Source organism: Saimiri boliviensis, chromosome 14, assembly GCF_048565385.1.
Source record: "Saimiri boliviensis isolate mSaiBol1 chromosome 14, mSaiBol1.pri, whole genome shotgun sequence".
Taxonomy (NCBI): Eukaryota; Metazoa; Chordata; class Mammalia; order Primates; family Cebidae; genus Saimiri; species Saimiri boliviensis.
In genome coordinates, this window is record NC_133462.1 from 55,193,225 (window position 1) to 55,208,981 (window position 15,757).

The 15,757-nt window shown below is 35.9% G+C and overlaps 2 protein-coding genes across 11 annotated transcripts in view; one reads left to right on the plus strand and one right to left on the minus strand.

Moving 5' to 3' along the window:
• Positions 1 to 15,757, plus strand: part of DENND1B (DENN domain containing 1B) — a 261,565-nt gene that overhangs the window by 162,565 nt on the left and 83,243 nt on the right. For all 9 annotated transcript variants that reach the window (XM_074385089.1, XM_074385082.1, XM_074385085.1 and 6 more), the window contains one exon: positions 5,357 to 5,482. In XM_074385089.1, the coding sequence (XP_074241190.1) occupies positions 5,357 to 5,482 (126 nt within the window). The remainder of the gene's footprint in view (positions 1 to 5,356; positions 5,483 to 15,757) is intronic.
• On the minus strand, positions 13,741 to 14,820 carry LOC120360080 (tropomyosin alpha-3 chain-like). 2 transcript variants are annotated; one of them, XM_074385091.1, is made up of 2 exons: positions 14,649 to 14,797; positions 13,741 to 14,514 (listed from the first exon to the last, which is right to left on the minus strand). In XM_074385091.1, the coding sequence occupies exons 1-2, from the start codon at positions 14,714 to 14,716 to the stop codon at positions 14,034 to 14,036; spliced, it is 549 nt and encodes a 182-aa protein (XP_074241192.1). In that variant the 5' UTR covers positions 14,717 to 14,797; the 3' UTR covers positions 13,741 to 14,033. The 2 variants fall into 2 exon arrangements, with proteins under 2 accessions (XP_074241192.1, XP_039322177.1); XM_039466243.2 differs by having other exon boundaries at positions 13,741 to 14,820.

Consider the following 15,757-nt stretch of genomic DNA (forward strand, 5'->3'; position numbering starts at 1 on the left):
GTCTGAACCCAGCACTATGGACACACCAAGTCCCTAGGGATGTTAGAAAATAGCTGAGTTAACCTAGCTTTGTTAAATATGCACCAGTCCAAACTTAAGATTTCCATTACCAAAGAAGGGAGCGTAGATGTTTGTGGACTGAAAGCCATCTCTCCTATAAGTAAACTGATATGGAAATAATTTTAGCCAAGCTGAGATGCCTTTCTTACTAGTTTGTACACTCAGATCAGCCTTTTGTGGTCCAACCAATCTCAGTGTATCAGGAACATCTTGCTGCAGAATTGGCCTGAATGTTGATGAGTATGAGTAAGCCAAGTGGGAGGAGGAAGAAGATGGGAGGAGAGAGAACATATATAAAGGTTTTGCTATGGGGAAAAGGTTGGTTAATTCAAGACTGATAGCTGTAGTGAGATGAACAAAAGAATTATGCAAAATGAATCAGTAGAGATAGGCAGGGGCGATCATAAAAAATGTGTAGTTCTTGTTGAAGACCTTTGGATTTTATTGGAAATTTATTGAAGACTTTTAGCATAGAAATAGTGTGATACACTTCAAGTTAAAAAAAAAAATCACATTGGGTTCTGGGTCCTGGATCACCAGGTATAAGAAACAAAGCAGGAAGATCAATTTGGAGACCATTTGTAGTGGTTGAGGTAAAAGATATTAGTTGCTTGAACCTGATGATGGCAGTGATTTAGAGAAAAGTAGACAGATTTGAAATCTGTGGCAGAGGTAGAACTGATGTATTTAGTGTGGGAGATGAGAAAGGGTCAAGTGTTGGGGAGGACCTGCAGTGTACTTTTTGAGCAGCTTGATGAGTGGAAGTGATGCTGGCATGACATGGAGCCTGAGGTGGAGATAAGAGCAATTTTGGTTGTCTTAATTTTAATTTTAAGGTCCCTCTAAAAGGAAAATAGTTGAAGATGATGCCATATTAGTATTTGACAGGTACTTTAAACATCCAAAGACGCAATGTAATGATAGGCTCTGTAGGTAAGTATATCATACGCTTTTCATTTAATAAAAGGTTACTATTTTAATCCTCAAATAGAGGTTTGTTAGAAAATTATTAAGAGAGGAGTTAATTTTGTTTCTTAATAAACTGAACTTTAGAAAGGCTAAAGAAGTGTAGGGATTTTATCTAATTCATGTGATAACTATAACATGATTCGTGGGAGAATAAAAGGTTTTAACTTTATAACCTTGTTCTACAGCAGATGATTATCTGACACTTTAACTTTTCTAAATGTATGTAGTTTCTAGAGAACAGTTTAGTTATCTTGGGAGTGTTTTAGGTTGTGTAGATTACCTAAATATTATTTTGGAACACTTACTTTTATCTTCTCTCCTTTACCCTGATCTTTCCCTTTGTGATCATTAAACGTAAAATAAAAATTTCTAAATATAGCAGTTAATGTATTTTACTGAAAAGACACATCTAGAAATCACATCTAAAAGTTAAGTAAAATAAGAAATCTGCCACTTCTCAGAAAAACTCAGTCCCCTCATATGCTCTGCCTTCCTGGCTTACTCTCCTTTGGTATAATTACTTCATTATTCAAGACTGTGTGCACATGACTTGCATTCTTTCAATGTGTACCTGTTTGCTATGTTTACTCATGTAATTCTGTCTTTTATTCATAGTCACTTTAGTGCTAAGAGGGTAAAAGAGGAGAATTGGTGATAATATTATTCATGCTACAGTGAATTCCCACTGTGCTAAAATCAGGGTTAAAATTCTGCCCATGGATGGCTGCTTGGAGGCCTGAATTCTCACCCAAAGGAATTTAAAACATTTGATAAGAGCAATGAAATGATGCTTATTTCTGAATTTTCATTGTTTAACTCTTTGTGATCTATCCTAATACTAGATTAGACTTAAAAAATGTATTTACAGAGTGTAAAGTCTCTAAAGACAATAAGATAAAATGTCCTTTGTGAAGTAATCTGTAGATATTAGAGGCTGAGGCTAGTTTACTTTCTTAAGAATAAAAAGAGAAAACACTTGATACTTTTTCAATATTAATAGGATTATGTGATAATAGCCATATGACTAAGGTTCCAAATGCTTTTCTGAATTCAGAGTTATGTGTGAGTATAAGCCTTAGGATTTCATGGGAAGATGTATGTTTATTTCATAACCAAATTTAGAAGTTTGGAAATTAAAGCAGAAAATACTCTTTCCTAGACCAGATATTGAAAAAGTGCAGGACAGACACAGTCATTTTTATAGATAAAAACTGCTAAAAGTTAATTAGCACTGCAAAGGGCATTGGTAGCAGGTGATAGTTTACTCCAGTGATGTAAAGGCCAGACACACAGCAAGGTTGATGCAGTCGTTTTACATTATACTAATATTCTTGTATCTAAAACTGATTTTAAAACAAATTTTACAGACTATTTTTAAGCATGCATTTGCACATGTAGAAACACTTAGCTGCCCTTCTGGTCTCTGAAGAACAGGAACAACCTCAGTTGTACTGACAATTGAAGCTCACTAGAGTAGGTCAAGGAAAAATTCTTTTTGTATGGTTTGCAAAAGTTGAAATAATTTAGAAGGAGGCAAAGGAGAAATGTAACTGTATTTCTTGCCAGGCAATTTTAGTTTAAAATCTATGTGAAATTACATAGTATATTCATGTGGAATAACGCTGTCCAAAAAAAAAAAAAAGTGAGCCGCATGTATGATTGTGTTTTCTTGTAGCCACATTAAATAATAGAAGAAATAGGTGAAATTAATTTTAATGGTATATTTTATTTAAACCTATATACAAATATTATTGCTTCCAAATATAATCAATATAAATTATATGTTTATATTATATTTTTATAAAAATTACATTTTTTACTCTTATGGCAAATCTCAATTGAGACAAGTCAAATATCAAGTACGTTTATAACTGATGGCTGCCTTATTGGCCGGCGTAGTTCTAGTACAAGTACTTTTTTTTCTTATTTTCTACACATCCACAGGGATCTCAGGAGCTGTCATTGACTAGTTTTGGAAGTGAAGACTGCGTATTTATGATTTGATTCAGGATGGCTTGTGGCAGCGGCAGTGTGTTTAATACTTCTGTGTAACTCAAGCAGCAATTATGCAGTCAAGGATTTGGTATAATGAAGGTTGAGGAATGGCTTGACTTGCCTGTATTCTTAGTGAGCATACGTGTTGTGATTGTCCTGAGAACATTGTGTTCTTGATTTGTGGAGAATTGAGTTGTGAATTTCCTATTTTATTTAAAAAATACACTAATTTTCTTTTGCAGAGATGTAAGATGCATTTTATTTTATTTTTATTTTCTAAAGTAAAAATCTTTTAAAACCAACTATTTGTGTATAATAATACTTTAAAAAGACGGGCATCATATTTCTTATGTCATAATCTTTTTGGGGGGTAGATACAGTAATTAAATATATATGTTGATATTCACTCCCATTGTTATTTTATTGAAGGCATTTGAAACTTAAAAATAGCATTAAAAGTTTTAGAATAAAGGCATTAATTTATTTTGGTAATTATTATTGTTTGAATATGTGGGTTACCTAAATATGCATTTATTGGGGTTAGATTTTAATAATAAAAACCTTTCTTAAATGAATACTGGTTTATGCACTTTGTGGGCTAAATGAAATTAGGCTCTCAACTTTTATCTGAATCTATGGAGCTTGGATGTAAATTGAAAAGATCACAGCTTTGGGGAGAAGACCTATACTGCAAAGGCCTTTCTGCATAGATTATGAACATAACTCAATAATTTTTTCAAAACTGTGGTTATAATTGGACCCAATGGGGATCTGTTTCTTTGATCAGATCACAGTAACTGTGACTTTACACTGGAAAATGTCACTACTGTGAAGGTTTATCACCTGTAGAGCTGGTCTTTTCTCTGATGCTGTGTTCATTTCTCATTAGCATTATTCAAAGTTTAGTTGTTAATTAGGTTGACACTTCAATTACAATCGTCTACAAGCAAAGTCAGGGCTACTTGCATAAAGAAGTAAAAATTTCCCTTCTTGCATATATATATATATATATGTGTGTGTGTATATGTATATGCATGTGTATGTATGTGTGTATATCTATGTATGCACATACGTACATAAAAAGGAGAAATGACAGTATTTTGTTATATGATAGCTTAATAAGGGTAAGAATATGCTCTGTTAAGTGAGCATTCTAACCAAAATTTGTCTTACCAGTTTTTTTCTAAATAAAACAGAATTGTTATACAACTTAACATGTTTCCATTTTAAGCATTGATGAATATATATGAGAACCAATATTTTTAAATGTACAGAATATAGTTTTCTGTTTTGTATGAAAGGAATTGATACAGTGAATTGGATGCATAGGAACGTTTTATATTTCCTCCTCCTTAAAAAAATAAGAGTTTATATCAGGAGTATGATCTCATTTAAAATTCTGTTCATAAATGATAAGCATTGTCTAAAATTTATAGCACTTGAAATTAAAAGATAGAAAATGTATGAAAAATTACAACAAACTTAAATACTTTTTTAAATTATGCAGATTTCTAAATACGTTTTTCTTTGATTTAGGAACATTAGTGTTTTAATCTGATTACTGATTCATGAGGCAATGATATTGAACTCAAATCACGTGGTAGTGGAAAAAACTGGACAGAACTGTGTTTAGATCCTAGCTTTGCCACTTACTGGCCACACAGTAAGGGCAAATGAATTCACATCTTTGTTCCTCCATTTCTTCATTCACTAATGGGAATATGAATGCTTTTCTTAGAAGATTGTTGTGAAGATTAAATGAGACAATGTATAAAATTTGCATAAAATTCTCCACTCATGGTATAATTTCAGTAATTTTATCTCCTCTTCCCTCTTTTTTATCTCATAATGACAAAAACTATTCAACAAATGACTGGAAAATTACATATGCAAATGAGACTTCCAAAAATAAAATTCAATGGTAGGTGGTTCTGGAGGACCTGTAACAAATAACCTTACATAGCAAAAACGGATGAAACCCAACCTGCTTCATCTCAAAACAAGTAGACACATGTCATAATTGCTAAAAATCTGCAGAAAAGTGGCTCACAAACAGTTTATTGTAAAATAATTAAAGCTTATTTATGTCAAGAGGCCTTGGGAAAAAAAGAGAGCATAAACCAATTTGCATTAGCACGTTACTCTCTTCTCCTGCTTTCAGTTCAATTAACAGATCAGCAGGTGCTCTCTGCAGTTAAAAAGATAAGCTATCAGGGAGGAGGATGAATTTTTGGCTGACCTGCAGACACTGTGGTTTGCCTGCTGATTGGGTTCCTACCTCGCTGTACCAATTTCTGAGGTGTTAATTTAACTGTTCCTCTCTGTCATGCAGGTCTCGGCCTTGAAAAATAAACTGAAGAAGCAGTCTACAGCAACGGGTGATGGAGTAGCTAGGGCCTTTCTTAGAGCACAGGCTGCTTTGTTTGGATCCTACAGAGATGCACTGAGATACAAACCTGTAAGCGTTTTGTTTCATCACTGTTTTAATTTGCTGTTTTATGGTTGTTTGGAATGAGACAGAAGAAAGAGACATCATTTTAATATCGTACCTTGAGAAAGTGTCATGGAAGTCTTTTAAGATCCCAAATAATGTTTTGAAACAAACATTTCCTCTCCAATTTTTGACTTTTTATTTTTAGTTCTGTTTAGTACTCTTTTATGAATATTTCCCAGTCTTTGTGTCACCTTATTAATGTTCTAGAAGTAGCTTACCCCTTAAGTAATTAACCCCTTAACTAATTAATGAATTGTATTAATGTATTTTAAAACACTTACCTGATCTTGTTAAGATCATTAAGAAATTCATAAGGCAATTGGGCTTATTAGATTAATGAGTTTAGAAATGACAGGTACAAAGTGATATTTAAGAAAAATAGAACTTGAAGGTTTTACAGTATTTGGAAATTTGTTGTCTTCCTAATTCATGGCACTTTGCTAAGGTGGGCTTATCTCTTTAGCATATCTTAGCTCATTTTCTCATTCTTTCTGTTTTAGTACACTATTAATTATAGCCAAGTTTTTTGGAGAGTCCAAAAAGGTGCAAGTCAAAATACATTTGTTGCTCTCTCTGAGTTGTTGGTTAGAGTATGTTAGGCTGATTTTACAGAAATTATTACGCCATTCTTCCTTCACTGGCTGAATACATTGTGAGAAATAAAAACATTGATTTAGTAATAAGACCTGCTATTGAATAGGAATCTGTTACTAAGCTGCGTAACTTTGACCCATTTCCTTCGTTTGTCTAGATTTTGATCTTTATATTTGTAAAATGAGAATTCTTATACCTTCCTTCTCTATCTTTCAGGGTGGTATAAAACTCAATTGTAAACTGTGAAGCAGTAAACAAACGTGAATGGGTTATATCTTTTCTAAATTGACTTCTGAATTAGTGGTTCCCACTCAGGTGGTCCGTGTAGCTCTAAAAGGCTATCAAATTATTGGAAGGAGTCTTTAAATGCATGGGCAGATCAGCTGCTGTTTCTGTATGTGTGTTTGTCTAGTTTACATGCTAATCTTCTTGAGATATGTGTATGTTTTTAAAGCATTATAAAATTCATAGTACTATTCAAAGTGAGATACGTATGTATCTCACATCAGGGAGTTTTAAAACGTTGTTCATAGTTACAAGGGTCTCATTCTTTAAAAGACTGGAAACCAATAATGTATTCTATAGTAGAGCATATTTATATTTGAATTGTTCGACATCAAATAAAACATAAAAATGCGTTTGAAACACAAAATAGTGATTAATTCTGGTTAAGTCAAATTTCTAAAATAGGGATTGATTTCAAGTTTACAGTACAGGAATGAAAGTTAAAAGTATCACTGAATTTTGACATAATTAAATACATATTCATCTTTATAAATAAACTTTTTATTTTTAACTTAAAGTTTGTTAAGGACTTCAGATTTGAAGAAAGGAGCAAATTGAAGTGAGGAGAACATTTTCCTAAATGATTTAAACTATCAGTGTGTTGGGTGCTGAGTGAAATTAACAAAATATTCCATATGTAGTATTAGTAACTGTAGATTTTATTGTTTAGTTTTTTCACCCTTTAAGCTTCATTGAGCAGATAGGAGTGTAAGATTTCAGTGATTAACCTTTTTAAATAAAAGTCTTAAAAGCCAGATTGATAGTATCTGTGAAAAATGTTTAATTTTGTCAGAGTATCTTTCTTATTTATTGATCACATTTTGTTACAGATTTATTTGTTTGATTGTCTGTATTTTATTCTTTTTACATTTGTTATTTTCTTTTCATTTCTGCTGCTAGTTCTTTTTAGGAGCTGAGGGATAGTATTTTCATTTTGTATGCCTTTACATTTCTTCTGACTCTATCTTTGAATGAAAGCTTCCTTTTTAATGTATACTGAATGCATTTAGATTATTTTTCATTTATTAGTTTCACAAGAAATAGTTTATAAGGAAAATGATTGATTTCTTTTTTTGTGCATAAACTATGCTTTTTCAACCATTACCTTCATAAATTACTCTGTACCATAATATATGAAAAGAATATTAATTTTTTGTTTTATAATGCTTCTTGGTCATTGGTATAATAGGCCAATGTCTTCTCTCTGCACTTAGCCATTTTTTAAATAGCAACCAAAATATATTTTAAATCAGCCAAATATATTTTTCTTGTTATTAAAAAAAAGGGCTAAGTGCCAAGAGAAATTTCAAAAACATATTTAAGGTGTATTCTGTAGCTATTACAGTACAATTGGAAAGGGAAAGATTACTAAGTAGGTGTTAATGATGTGAATGATTTTACTAGACATTACTTTTTAAATTTTTATGATTGTTTACACACATAAAAATAAAACATTATTTCCCATACTTTTAACAGAATTAAACCTATAGGTTAGACCAATGACTGACCAGTCTCAGAAGCCATTTCTTCACCTGGCATTCAAGGCCCTTACCATGGGCAAGCGGTCTGTTTTCCCTTTTTCCTAAACTTTGACCTCAGTTCAGAGAATTCTGCCTGTGGCTTCAGATGTCTCAAGCTTCTCAGGCTCCCACACATCTACTTATAATGTTCTTTCTTCTTGGCAATGCTTTTAATCCTCACTTTTAATAACCATCTAGTTCCTTCATGATCCTGGAAGCTGTAGTTTGTACTGACCCCGTCTTTCTATGAATTAATTATACTTATTTTACTTAACACATTTCTTCGCCCTTTTTCACATATTATTTGTTATGTCACATTGTTATTTTGACTGATATTTATAATTTTTGATCACTATGAAAACATTAACTGATCATCGAGCACCCATTGGATGCCAGGCATTGATAGGCCCATTGGGTAAGTGGTTTCGTTGAATTTTTACAAGCCTTCAAAATACTACCCTTTATATTTTAAAGATGAGGAAAATGATACTCATAGAATTTAAGTAATCTTACTGTTTAGCTAGTGAACAGTGGAGCTTAGATTTGAATCTGTTCTCTTCACAGTCCCTTTCTTGCCCCAGTATGACATATTTTTGTTCCTCCTTGCCTTAGTTATCATATGATATACTTCTCAAGATATGTTTCCTAAATGTACATTACTTATAAATGAAGATACATGAAAGGCATTCAGTATTCACTAATGGAAAAATAGAAAGTCTTCAGAATTTTCTTAATGGAAATGGTTGGTACAGGCATCTCATAATGGGTATATAAATTGGGGAAGTGATTTGATTTTTATTCTATTTCCATTTATGGTTTTGTTTACCTGGAGTAACTCATACTATTCAAAACGGCTTCATCCTTTTCCCTCCAGTCTTCTAATTCTTTTCTTCCCTTCTTTGTCTTAATATTCTACACATCAGGACTGAATATATTATATGGAAAGGGAGTTTTGATTTGTCTGTTTTTCTTTCTCTGTAGAAAATCATCTAAAGTAAAAGTCAATGGCCAGATAGGTCATTGTATAAGAATATACTTCTTATTCTGTTTATTTAGATGCATTATAGATATATAATTTGTGTACAGCTATAATAGACCCTCTCTGAAGCTTCTGGACCAAAAAATAAATAATATTAAGCATGTGTCCCCCCTACCCCAGGAGCTTATAGTAATATAGGCCGATATAGTCATTTCTTCTCTAGCAGTAGTAAACAAGATGAATCAGAAAATAATAAAAGAAAATTATGCTTCTAAATCTATGGGAAACAAGAAACCTGGGAGATAACTATTGAATATGTGCATTTTTCTAGAGAGAGTATTCATATCTTTCACCATTTTCTCAAAAATGAACAAAACCAAAAAGAGTTAGGATTCACTCCATAGAGTCAGCAGAACCAGTCATAAATGACCTTTCAATCTGGAGAGTTTCAGCTTTATCTTACAATTAATGCACAGTTTTTATAATTATTTATTATTTATCATGGGAATGCAGTGCTTAGCATTGTGTAGTGGAAAGATCACGTTTATGATGTTATTCATGTTAGATCGAAGTTGAGCAAGACCAGAGGCAGGGAGACAAGTGTGGCTATCATAGTCTTACTGAAGAGAGAGCAAGAAAGGACCTTTGTGAATATCCTAAAGGCTCAAATCTCAAAGACCTTAGGAAGGAAGACAGGAACAATGGATGACCATTAGGAGAAAAATACCCTCCAAGATGATTTGCATATTCCTATACAAAACTAAATACATAGGCTAAATACTGCCAAAAAGTAACTTATTTTATAAATTAAGTAGTTAGAATGTCTAAGCTGGCAAACAAATATGTTGTTACTTACAGTGCCTAATCCACACTCTCTAAATGTTACACTGGCGTGATGTGCAAAAAAATTGTACCTACTCTTAATTACAGAGAAAAATATAAACCTCCTTACTTAAAGTTTTTGGAAATTTAAATAAAGTAATGAATATTTTACTCTTTTTTTGGATTTTGGCCAACAGCAAGTTAGCTACTTTTGGAGAGCTGAAAAATGTGAGATAAAACTAATGTATTGCCGGGCGCAGTGGCTCAGCCTGTAATTCCAGCACTTTGGCAGGCCAAGGTGGGTGGATCACAAGGTCAAGAGATCGAGACTGTCCTGGTCAACATGGTGAAACCCTGTCTCTACTAAAAATACAAAAAATTAACTGGGCATGGTGGCGCGTGCCTGTAATCCTAGCTACTTAGGAGGCTGCGGCAGGAGAATTGCCTGAACCCAGGAGGTGAAGGTTGTGGTGAGCCAAGATCGCGCCATTGCAGTCCAGCCTGGGTAATGAGAGCAAAACTCTGTCTCAAAAAAGAAAAAAAAAAAACTAATGTATTAAGTGAACTAAAGAAAACTGATAAGAGCACAAGACTCTGGAACCATACTTCCTGGATTCATCCTCATTCTGTGACAAACTAGTTGTATGACTTTGGGCAAATTAATCTATTAGGGCTTTGGTGTTCGCATTTGTTAAGAACATTAATGATGCTTCTTGGGTTGGCATGTAGTAAATGCTGTTTATGTTGCTATTATTAAAAATAAAATATTAGAGTCAGCAGATTTATTAAGGAATATCCCTTTAGCATAACTACAATGCATCTTTCCAGAAAGGAAAACATTGCCTTAAACATGACAATAGTTTTTTTTCACTGTTCCAAAACACATTTTGTTTTCATTTTTAAAATATATATATCCCTCTGTGTGTGTGTGTGTGTGTGTGTGTGTGTGTGTGTGTGTGTATAACACATATATTTTTTATATATTGCATTTGAGGTTTTGGGGTACATGTGAAGGACATGCAAGATTATTGCAATAGATACACACATGGTAGTGTGATTTGCTGCCTTCCTCCCCATCACCTGTGCCTAGCATTTCCCCAAATGCTGTCTCTCCCCAAATCCCCACCCGCTGCTGGCACGCCCCTATTTCCCCCCAGACTCCTCTATTTTCTGGACAGACTCCAGTATGTGATGCTCCTCTCCCTGTGTCCATGTGTTCTCATTGTTCAACACCCACCTATGAGTGAGAACATGTGGTGTTTGATTTTCTGTTCTTGTGTCAGTTTGCTGAGAATGATGGTTTCCAGGTTCATCCATGTCCCTACAAAGGATACAAACTCATTGTTTTTGATGGCTGCATAATATTCCATGGTGAATATGTGCCACATTTTCCCTGTCCAGTCTATCATCGACGGGCATTTGGGTTGGTTCCAGGTCTTTGCTATTGTAAACAGTGCTGCAATGAACATTCATGTGCACGTGTCCTTATAGTAGAACGATTTATAATCCTTTGGCTATATACCTAGTAACGGGATTGCTGGGTCAAGTGGAATTTCTATTTCTAGGTCCTTGGGGAATCGCCACACTGTCTTCCACAATGGTTGAACTAATTTACACTCCCACCAACTGGTGTAAAAGTGTTCCTATTTCTCCACGTTCTTTCCAGCATCTGTTATCTCCATATTTTTTAATGATCACCATTCTAACTGGTGTGTGATGGTATCTCAATGTAGTTTTGATTTGCATTCCTCTAATGACCAGTGATGATGAGCATTTTTTTTATATGTTTGTTGACCTCATATATGTTTTTTTTTGTAGAGTGTCTGTTAATATCCTTTGCCCACATTTGAATGGGCTTGTTTTTTTCTTGTAATCTGTTTTAATTCTTTGTAGATTCTGGATATCAGCCCTTTGTCAGATAGGTAGACTGCAAAAATTTTTTCCCATTCTGTTGGTTGCTGATTCACTCTAATGACTATTTCTTTTGCTGTGCAGAAGCTGTGGAGTTTGATTAGGTCTGATTTGTCCATTTTGGCTTTTGTTGCCAATGCTTTTGGTGCTTTGGCCATGGAGTCCTTGCCTACGCCTATGTCCTGAATGGTTTTGCCTAGATTTTCTTCCAGGGTTTTTATGGTGTTAGGTCTTATGTTTAAGTCTTTAATCCATCTGGAGTTAATTTTAATGTAAGGTGTCAGGGAGGGGTCCAGTTTCTGCTTTCTGCACATGGCTAGCCGGTTTTCCCAACACCATTTATTAAACAGGGACTCCTTTTCCCATTGCTTGCTTTTGTCAGGTTTGTCAAAGATCAGATGGTTGTAGATGTGTGGTGTTGCCTCCGAGGCCTCTGTTCTGTTCCATTGGTCTATATCTCTGTTTTGGTACCAGTACCATGCTGCTTTGATTTCTGTAGCCTTGTAGTATAGTTTGAAGTCCAGTAGTGTAATGCTTCCCGCTTTGTTCTTTTTGCTTAGAATTGACTTGGCTCTGTGGGCTCTCTATTAGTTCCATATGAATTTTAAGGTGGTTTTTTCCAGTTCTGTGAAGAAGGTCATTGGTAGCTTGATGGGGATAGTGTTGAATCTGTAAATTACTTTGGGCGGTATGGCCATTTTTACGATACTGATTCTTCCTAACCATGAACATGGAATGTTTTTCCATCTGTTTGTGTCCTCTCTCAAATTGTTGAGCAGTGGATTTTAGTTCTCCTTGAAGAAGTCCTTTACGTTCCTTGTTAGTTGTATTCCTAGGTATTTTATTCTCTTTGTAGTAATTGTGAATGGCAGTTCATTCTTGATTTGGCTCTCTTTAAGTCTGTTATTGGTGTATAGGAATGCTTGTAAATTTTGCACATTGATTTTGTTTCCTGAGACTTTGCTGAAGTTGTTTATCACTTTCAGGAGATTTGGGGCTGAGACAATGGGATCTTCTAGATATACAATCATGTCATCTGTAAATAGAGACAATTTGACTTCCTCCTTTCCTATTTGAATACCTTTTATTTCTTTTTCTTGCCTGATTGCTCTGGCTAGAACTTCTTTTTTTTTTTTTTTTTTGGAGGGACTGGTTCTTTATTTCAAAAAGACACTTGTCAATATTCAGTATCAAAACAGTTACACTATTGATTTCTCTTTCTCCCAATCGGCCCAAAGAGACCACATAAAAGGAGAGTACATTTTAAGCCAATAAGCTGCAGGATGTATACCTAGCAGACCTCCTAGAAACCTTACCAGAAAATGGGGACCGGGTAGGGAAACTTTAAAAGATCAGCAAACTGCCAGCCCACGGACTGCAGAGGCTATCACAGCCAGATGGGGTGGCCAGGGTGCCACAAATCCAAAGAAGCAGTTTCAAAATAATACAAAATTTTAAAAGTTTTGTACATAAGCTATTCAAGATTTCTCCAGCACTGACTGATACAAAGCACAGTGAGATGGCACTTTTAGAGACAGCAGCTTCAAACCCAGAGAAGGGTAATGAGATGAGTTTCATATGGCTAAATCAGTGGCAAAAACATAATCTTTTTTCTTTCTTTCAAGGAGGCAGGAAAGCAATTAAGTGGTCATCTCAACATAAAGGGGCATATGATCCATTCTGTAAGCAGTTGGGAGGGAGTAGAGATGGGACAAAAATTTGGTCTCAGAGATCTTACCATCTTAATTTGGTCACTTGTAATGGAAAAAATAGAAATAATGTTGTCCAAAGAGATCTTAAAAGCTGAAAACTTGAACAGCACATTTTTGTTGTTGTTGTTGTTGTTTGGCTAACTCCTCCTGGAATCACCTTTCTGGTTTAGCTGGTACTTTGTACAGAGCAATGAGGTTTCCCACAGTGGAGTCTTTCCCTAGGCTCTGTTTGGCTCTTAGTAAGGCAGGACTATACCTTTTCCTCTTCTCTATGGAGAGGGCAATATGCATTAAGCTGAAAAGTCACCTTCCAAAAGTGAGAAAGGGATTAGCTTGCTGCTTCAGGGCGTGGAATTATTTGGAATGTTTTACAAATGGTTGCTACAAAACAACAAAAAAGGTAATTACAAAATGTGTTTATCACGACATGCTTTTAAAGACATTATGCATTGTGCTCACATTCCCTTAAACGTTGTTTCCAAAGGTGCTCAGCCTCTAGCCCAGCTGGAATCTCCAGGAAGAGGCAGAGACAGTTTGGCGAATAAGACACAGGGGAGGAGGGGGCAGCGAAAGGAGAAAGCAGCCTTCCAGTTAAAGATCAGCCCTCAGTTAAAAGTCAGCTTCAGGCAGGCTGGCCTCAGGCGGAGTCAGGATCAGAGGGAGAAGCAGCAGCAGGGTGGGACTGGGGCGTTCTACATCTCATTCAGGTCAAGCAGAGTCTGGTCCAGCATCCTTTGTGTACAGAGGTGCTCCTCTTTGGTGCATATCAGTTTATCTTCCAAGTCATCAATTGTCTTTTCCAGCTTGGCTACCGATCTCTCAGCAAACTCAGCATGGGTCTCTGCCTCCTTGAGTTTATCAGTAAGAATCTTGATCTCTTCCTCATATTTGTCTTCTTTTTGAGAGTACTTTTCTTCAGCAGCACTCAGACACTTCAGGTTCTGGTCCATCAGTCTGATCTGCTCATCCATCTCTTGGCAACGGGACTCTGCCAGCTCAGCTCGTTCCTCTGTGCGTTCCAAGTCTCCTTCAATGATCACCAACTTACGATCCACCTCTTCATATTTCCTATCTGCCTCTTCTGCAATGTGCTTAGCTTCTTTGAGTTGGATTTCCTGGAGTTCCATCTTCTCTTCATCTTTTAAGGCCCGGTTTTCAATAACCTTCATACCTCTCTCGCTCTCATCAGCAGCTTTTTCAGCTTCTTCCAGCTTTTGCAGGGCAGTGGCCAGGCGCTCCTGAGCACGGTCCAGCTCCTCTTCAACCAGCTGGATCCTATGGTTCAAGGAAGCCGCCTCAGCCTCGGCCTGTTCCCGGGCCCGCCTTTCTCCCTCAACTTCTCGCTGGAGGCGCTTAGCTCGCTCCTCTGCATCATCTGCCTGCTGCTGCAGAACCTGGATCTTGCGCTTCACCGCCTCGATGGTGGTGATCCCAGCCATGGTGCCCACCCAGCTACTGCTCGTGCTCTGGCTCCTGCCTCCTCCGCGCGGCTATAGAACTTCTAATACTATGTTGAATAGGAGTGGTGAGAGAGGGCTTCCTTGTCTAGTGCCAGATTTCAAAGGGAATCCCAGTTTTTACCCATTCAGTATGATATTGGCTATTGGTTTGTTGTAAATAGCTTTTATTATTTTGAGCTACGTTCAGTCAATACCTAGTTTATTGAGGGTTTTTAGCATAAAGGGCTATTGAATTTTGTCAAAGGCCTTCTCTGCATTAATTGAGATAATCATGTGGTTTTTGTCTTTAGTTCTGTTTATGTGGTGAATTACGTTTACAGACTTGTGTACGTTGAACCAGCCTCGCATCCCTGGGATGAAGCCTACTTAATCATGCTGGATAAGCTTTTTGATGTGCTGTTGCAATCGGCTTGCCAGTATTTTATTGAAGATTTTTGCATCTATGTTCATCATGGATATTGGCCTGAAGTTTTCTTTTCTTGCTGAGTCTCTGCTGGGTTTTGGTATCAGGATGATGTTGGGCTCATAAAATTATTTGGGAAGGATTCCCTCTTTTTGGATTGTTTGGAATAGTTTCAGAAGGAATGGTACCAGCTGCTCTTTGTATGTCTGGTAGAATTCGGCTGTGAACCCATCTGGACCTGGGCTTTTGTTGGGTGGGCTTTTGTTGGGTGGTAGGCTCTTAATTGCTGCCTCCACTTAAGACCTTGTTATTGGTCTATTCAGGGTTTCAACTTCTTCCTGGTTTAGGCTTGGGAGGATGCAAGTGTCCAGGAATTTATCCATTTCTTCCAGGTTTACTAGTTTACATGCATAGAGTTGTTTGTAATAATCTCTGATGATGGTTTGTATTTCTGTGGAATCTGTGGTGATATCCCCTTTATTGTTTTTTATTGCATATATTTGATTATTCTCTCTTTTCTTTTTTATTAATCTGGCTAGTGGTCTATTTTGTT

Coding starts and splice junctions, on each gene's coding strand:
- LOC120360080 (XM_039466243.2), bottom strand. CDS start 14,780: ATGGCTGGGATCACCACCATCGAGGCGGTGAAGCGCAAGATCCAGGTT.